Genomic DNA, 7,251 nt, shown 5'->3' with positions numbered 1-7,251 from the left:
CTTTCTATGAGTCATTCTGCTCCTAGCTCCTCACATCATGCAACTTTGCATACATGAATGAAGCTCCTGCTGACTTTGTGTCCTACTTCTGTTGCTCTGTGGCGTGTTTCACAGATGGCAGACAGGCACATGGGGGATTACTACTTCTCAATCTGATCTTACACAACCACTCTATTGAATTTAAAGAACGATGTAATCTCTAAGTGTAGGTGAGCATCACTGAAAGTTTCTAAATACAGTGCCATTTCTCATTGTTGGCTGGTGTATCTTTATCTCCTGCATGTAATTCTAGACAGATCAATTCATTTGACCACAAAAACCCATTCATAACCTTACCAACAACTCCACATGGCCCCTTTTGGTAAGGAGGAGAAACGGGATGTGGTGATTCACTGAGAGCTATAAGTGCAGAGCCATCATCAGAACATCCATACAGACAGATGGGGAGAGGGTTGCGAATAAGCTGTTGCCTGGTTGTCTGCTGTCTTATCTATGCCTTTCCCCATGGGTACAAACAGATAGAGGGCACACAGACAGGAATAGACCAAGGACTTTAACATAAACATGCTTGCCTGCCTCATATCTCCGGGGCTGAGGCCAGGGGGTTGGGACATCAGGCTTTTACCTCTGCCTGTTGAATTGCATTACCTGCACGGCTCAAGGAGATGATTGAGATAATCTGAACATTTTTAGTAAAGTTTCTGATCATCTCATTTGAAACTTAGTAAAGTACTGATGATATAATGACATTTAAGGTTTATTTTTAATTTCGGAAAAGGTTTTACAAAAAATTCTTATAATACCCATGCTGTTTAAAAACCCCAAACAGCAATCAGGCATAAACTCATTACAGTTTTTTTAAAAGATTAAACAAGCAAGACAAAATGTGATCATTAATGAGCTTTAAAGCCACCCCAGGCAAACTATTTCCCCATTTACAGTTACTGGGCTATGCTAATAATAATGACATAAGCTTGCAAGAGTTTAGTGAAAGATGTAAATTTATAATTTGTCTAATTTAGGAATTAATTGTGAAATGTGACAATGCCACCATTTGCAATTCGCAATGACATAGTTACTCAGGTTTCCCCATTTTCTTAATCACCAGTATTAAATGAGATTATGACTGTGTATGTAGTGGTCTATTACATAACTAAATAAAGTAATAAAGCAAAGCAATAAAGTACGCCATGCTTTTCTTAGGAGAAGGTAGAGTAGCTAGCTGTCAGCAGCATTTATGCAGCAATTTAGATGCTCATCTGCAGGTCAAACTGAAGGTCAGGGAGTGTTACTATTGAGAAGATTAATTTTCTCTTGCTTGTAAAATTACTGGTTTTGGTTGCACTGTCTTATTAACAGGAATGACATAATGTAGCTCACTGGATGCAAAAGGGAAGTTTGTTGTATAGCTATTATTTTGCCATGATGGCAGGCTGCGATAATCGTGAAAATTAATTGCTCGTGTCTTTAAGTGCTTGCCTTAGAAGGAGGTACACAATGAAATGACATCCTTGGAAATGCTAGATAATCAAAAGTTCTTACTGCGGTATCATAAACTCATTTGCTCCCAGAGAAGACAAAACAGAAGCTTTTGCCATTAAACACTGGAATGTTATCTTGTTAAATGGAGTAATGACTTCTTAGCTCATTACAGTGATGTTTTCTTTCAAATCCCTGAGGGAAGACTCCTGAGGGTTGAGCGATGGGTCCCGAGGTGATGTAGTCATTTTGTAGGAAACAGAGATGGCACGCACATGTAACATTGACATGTTCTGGGATGGGATTTTTGTTTTGTTTTGTTTTGTTTTGTTTTCAGAGTAGAGATGTTTGACAAAAATGTCTCCACCATCTACAACCAAAGTTTGTCCTGTGCTTGAAGAGAGCAGGGAGAGCCCGAGCAAGTCAATGGAATTCTGCATTATGTCTTGAATAAAAATAAATTGCTTCATAGATTTTTTTTTTTATTTATTTGTTCTCTTCACAGTCTCCACAGAAAGGAGAATGAAGTCATCAGGCATCGGGAGACAACATTTTCACAATATCCTCAAGTAGCACACTCATCTCTTGTTTCTGCTGATCTGTCATTATCTCCTGGGAGCATGACCTCAGACATCCACCAGGAACATGGGAGAGTAGCTGTAATGAGCATGGAGTTGCGTCAGTGAGATTTCATAGAGGGCTCCTCAACTTCATTCTTCCTTTTGCAAATAACATCATCTCATGCAGCCAAGGTCTAGTTGAAGGAGAAAAGATTCGGCACAAGAGTCAAGTAGAAGATGAACTAGACGTTCAACACTGCAATTAAAATCGAAATGAGAATATTTGCTTCTATGCCCACATCTGCCGATTCAGATTAAAAACTGAAATGCAATTGAATATGATTGAAGACCTAAAATATTTTGTTTACTGTATTTTGAGTATTTCCCATAATCCCCTGCTCTGCATTGCTTACTTAAAAAAAAAATTGCGTTCATTGCTCTCTGCAGACACCAGCAGAGCAGGTGGACCTCTCCTCGGTGTAGAACTCGTGAGCTTGCACACAGACAGTCCATTGTGCTGGTATGACCCCTGTCCCTACCACGGCTGACTTACATAACAGTCAGGTGGACACACCCCACCTCTGTGGCACATTATGCCTCCATTTTCTGTACCTGCTTATCTGTTACGAGCCGTAAAAATGAAATCAGCACATACAAATTTATTAACAATGTTACATGAACTCCATCCTGAGCAGCAATACTGCTAAAGGGCACATCTGGCTCTTTTGCTTGTTCTCTTAAAAAAAAAAAAAAAAAATCTAAATATACATTCAAAAGGAACTCCAAGAACTTAAAAAAAATTAATTTAGTAAAACATTTATGTATAGGGTCATATATATATATATATAAAACAGATGTACAGTAAAAATCATATATAGTATCAAACATCTATATGAAAATGTTCTATCGAAAAATGTTTTAGTGCAAAAGAATTTTGTAATATAAAAACTCTTGTGTGTCCTGTGTAATCTGGTGAGCACATCATTATGAGGTGAAACAGTTAGAGGTGAGTGTCCGCGATGGGAATTCGTCTCAGCTCAACTATTTGTGAGCTGGTTACGCTGCCTCCATCATGGCTGCCAGGGATAGACTCATTATCGCTGACGTTAAGGCCAGTCCCTAAAAAACAACACAGAAAACAACATCACACTACAATCCAAAAACATGTGTCATTTCTTTGTGTTTTGTGTGCCAGAATTTCTTCTGCGTATTTAGACATGCCACAAATATATACACCTTACACAGCAGCTGGACTACTGCACAGTATAGTTACACTCAAAAAGAAGGATAATGCATGTTTTCATCACTGTTTGTGCAGCATACCTCTCAAGAATTCATTGTGTTTTGGTGAACGGTTAGGCAATGCATCAAGATGGGACAGAAACATTTTCATTGTTTTTGTATGAAATGAACTCATTGTAATGAAAAAAAAAAAAAACTCCACACAGAAAAGAACCTTCTTGCTGTGAGGCAACAGTGCTAACCACTAAGCCAGTAATAAATATATATTTATTTAAATTTTTAGCATTATTAGGTTAAATATATGTTCATATGCTTTTGTTTTCTTGTTTCTTTTATAAATTTTCATGGGGTGTAAATTATCAGCTTCATATATTTGTATAACAACATGAGATACTCAAAGCAGAAGCATTTCATTATATATGAAAAATCCTGTGTTGAATCCTTGCTTTAAACATTGAACTGTGGCTCTTATAACATAACCAGAGGAACATCAAGACCTACGATCCTTCTTGCAGTGAATGATGTCAAGGCTCCCTCTGACCCTGAGTGATAAGCAAAAGCTAACCTTTAACAATAAAACCAATATGTTAATGATCAGCCCTCAGTTGTGCCACATAGAGTTCATGATCTGACAGTACGTGTATGTCTCCATGTCTGTGTTAATGTGTACTAACATAATGAAGTGTGAAGACCCTTATTACAGTGCTATTTACTGACCCCCATCAGACAGTGCTCTATTATGTAATTCTGATTAGTGAATTATCTTTACTGCTGACTGACTGGTTGAGCTTAAGCCATGTTACAATTTCAGTGTGACATTAGCACTGTTGCCTCACAGCAAGAAGGTTCCTGGTTTGAAACCCATCAGGGGCCTTTCTGTGTGGAGTTTGCATGTTCTCCCTGTGCTTGTGTGGGTTTCCTCCAGGTACTCCGGTTTCCTCCCACAGTCCAAAAACATGTATGTCAGGTTGATTGGTGACTCTAAATTGCCCATAGGAGTGAGTGTGAGTGTGTGAGGTTGTTTGTCTCTATGTGGCCCTGTGATGGACTGGTGACCTGTCCAGGGTGTACCCCTGCCTTTCACCTAAAGAGAGCTGGGATAGGCTCCAGCAGATCCCTGTGACCCTAAATAGGAATAAGCAGGTGTAGATAATGGATGGATGGATGAATGGATGGATGAATGGATGGATGAATGGATGGATGGATGGATGGATGGATGGATGGATGGATGAATGGATGGATGGATGGATGGATGGATGGATGTTCGGACAATGAGAAAGTCAGTACTCAGAAAGTGAAAGTGTGTGAAGTTTATCTGGAGATTACTTCTATGGAAATCTAACTTTCAAGTTTGCATTCACTTATATTTTCTTGAGGCCAGGTCAGACAGTTGCAAGGAGCCAACTGGTTTGACTTAATTAAAACTTGCAAACTCATCTCTTTGCTACATATACAATAATGCTGCTGAGTTTGCAGATGAGAGGACCAATAAAGTCCCTGGCTTGTGTGCTGCAGCCAGATTATTTAAGATTGAGCACCATATGGACTCAGGACATCAGGGAGAGGTCAAAAAAGAATAAATAATTGATGTGGGTTTCAATATTTGAAGCATGCTATGTCCAAAGCAGCACAAACCTCCCTGCAAAGTCAAATCAAACCTGAAGACTGTAGCTTTATTGAGCTCAGAGCCATTCAAGGCCTAACATCGCTCAATAACTGTTAATGATTCGTTTATTTTCCTTGAAAGTTATTTCTGTTCTCCAGAATCCCAAGAGACCAACCGAGAAATTCAATGTGACCTGACTCAGTCCCATTAACTTTAGGGTCTTATCAGGCTGGTCTGCCTACCTTGACTACCTATCTCTTATCTCTCCCAGAGCAACCACTGTTTAGAGCACCAGGCTCTTGCTCTCTCCACGTGTGGGACTACAGCAGACTGGGATAGCTCAAACTCTTAGCTGTTCATTAGGGACAGACAATGAGCTCTGGAGCAGTAAATAACCAGAAAATAGTCAGAACCAAGGATGAGCACTGGACAGAGAAAATTAGCACCTATTCCACCGGGTAGTAACTTGATGATTCAAGTTTCCTGATGACAAATGACCTTAAAAATAAAGATAAACAATTCTGACATCTCCACTTTCTCAAAAGATAGGGCTCAATTGATTGGTTGATGTAAGGTCTCATAATGTGTTTATGTGATTTTTAATTTCCATATTGGTGATTTCTTGGTCTGGTAGCATCTTACATTAAGAGAAGATGAGTGCCCCAGTGTAATGAGGCACTTGTTCTCATTCAGACACTGCGAGGCAACTACTCAGCAATTTGAAAGACTGGGGAAAAGACTGTTCGCGTGTGTGCTATTATGTGTGTGTTTGTGTACATCTGTGAGCAGCTCATTAAACAAGAGGAAGAATTGTTTCCATGGCAGCAGAGAGATTTATGGTCAGCAGAGAAATGACTAAGCAGGTCCGATACTAGATACTCTATATGTGTACACTATGAAATAATAAAATACACATACATATATATATATATATTTCAGCATTTAAGGTTTGTCGTTCTTCAGGCTTCAACTCATAACCTATTTTTGGATTTTCTGCTTTCATCCACATGTGCCAGACCTGATTAAGAAGTACTTATTTTGGAAGCATGTTGTGTTTTTTTTTATTAATATTTAAAAGAAAAGTGGCCACCAACTTATGAGGTGACCTTTTGAACAGTACACACTACCTTTATTTTTATATTTCATGGAAAACTAGAGAGTGTGTCACAGGGTGTTGTCATGCTTTCAGTAAGAGGTTGACCAAAGTATGTTTCTCACTAAGTCAATACATAAAAAATAAATCTTGCTCTTGTGTTGTTGAAGGTGAACTTGTTACAAAGTCATAGTGTTTCATTAACCTTTTATTAAAAATTAAACTGGAGACATGGAAACTATATACTTAAAACCCAAGTGTAATCTCAATATTAGGTTTTTGCTCCTGTGTGATCTGCTGGAAACATTTCTGTTTGTGCTTCTAACTATCTTGGCTGAGTCTCCATTACTCCTCGGCACTATTTTTCTGCTTAGATTTAGGTTAAACAAACCATATACAACCAATGTTTATGTATAAATAAAACATAATATTCATGTGTAGGAATTTCTGCAATCTTATCTTAAAATCAATAGGATTTCTATGCAAGAAATAGATAGAGATGGAAAAAATGGTTCAGTGCAGTTTAGAGCCTGTTTGAGGTTAAAGGTGGCACTTTCCTGTCTTTAAACTCATTTGTGAAACAGAACAACTTAGTGTAAGAGAAACATAGTGCTACAGTGCATGTGAGTTCAGAGCACATCCACATGTTGATTGGATCCTCACCAGTTTTTAAGGCAAATATGAGGTCATCAAACTCCTGCGACTCTTCATCTACGGTGACCAAGTTGGTGTTGATGAACCCTCCCTCTGTGGTGTACGTCCCCATCTCAGGACTGGGTTTAAACACACTGCTGGGCTGACTGGTAGGCCGCAGTGATGCTTGCTCCCAGTCTGCTGACACCTGTTATGAGAAACACAGGAGTCACATGAGCTCATGCATCAATATACACAGAGGCTAAATACTACATCCGTGTGTAAAAGCCCCTGATCTAATGACTATGATTTGGGTGTTTTAATTTCATGGTACACCTGAAATAGTGTCTTTATGTATTGTTGACTAGTTCAACACCAAAACATGTTGACTTTACATGAACGCAGGGCAAAAACAGTTATTTTACGTCATTGTCACACCCACACGAACACACATATGCACGCTTAATTCAGAGAACGACTGCCTCTCTCTGCTGTGTATTTGTGTCTGTGATGAGTTAGGGTCAGACAGAGTGTATGGCTAACCCACAGAGTTACAGCAGGTTCAGTGGGTTCATACTGAACCTGCCTAACAACACATATTCCAGCCATCGCAGTTAGACATATGACAGTCTTCTGTT

General features: G+C 38.9%; 1 protein-coding gene across 2 annotated transcripts in view; it reads right to left on the bottom strand.

The window, feature by feature from the left end:
- Positions 1-2,882: 2,882 nt before the first annotated feature.
- adgrv1 (adhesion G protein-coupled receptor V1) overlaps positions 2,883-7,251 on the bottom strand; it is an 87,891-nt gene continuing 83,522 nt past the window's right edge. For both annotated transcript variants that reach the window (XM_026321575.1, XM_026321576.1), the window contains exons 93-94: positions 6,644-6,821; positions 2,883-3,158 (exon numbers count right to left, since the gene is read on the bottom strand). In XM_026321575.1, the coding sequence (XP_026177360.1) occupies positions 3,040-3,158; positions 6,644-6,821 (297 nt within the window). In that variant the 3' untranslated portion in view covers positions 2,883-3,039. The remainder of the gene's footprint in view (positions 3,159-6,643; positions 6,822-7,251) is intronic.

Source organism: Mastacembelus armatus, chromosome 9 (assembly GCF_900324485.2).
Source record: "Mastacembelus armatus chromosome 9, fMasArm1.2, whole genome shotgun sequence".
In the NCBI taxonomy this organism is placed as follows: Eukaryota; Metazoa; Chordata; class Actinopteri; order Synbranchiformes; family Mastacembelidae; genus Mastacembelus; species Mastacembelus armatus.
Note: the sequence above shows the minus strand (reverse complement) of the source record. Positions and strands in the feature narration are given on the sequence as shown.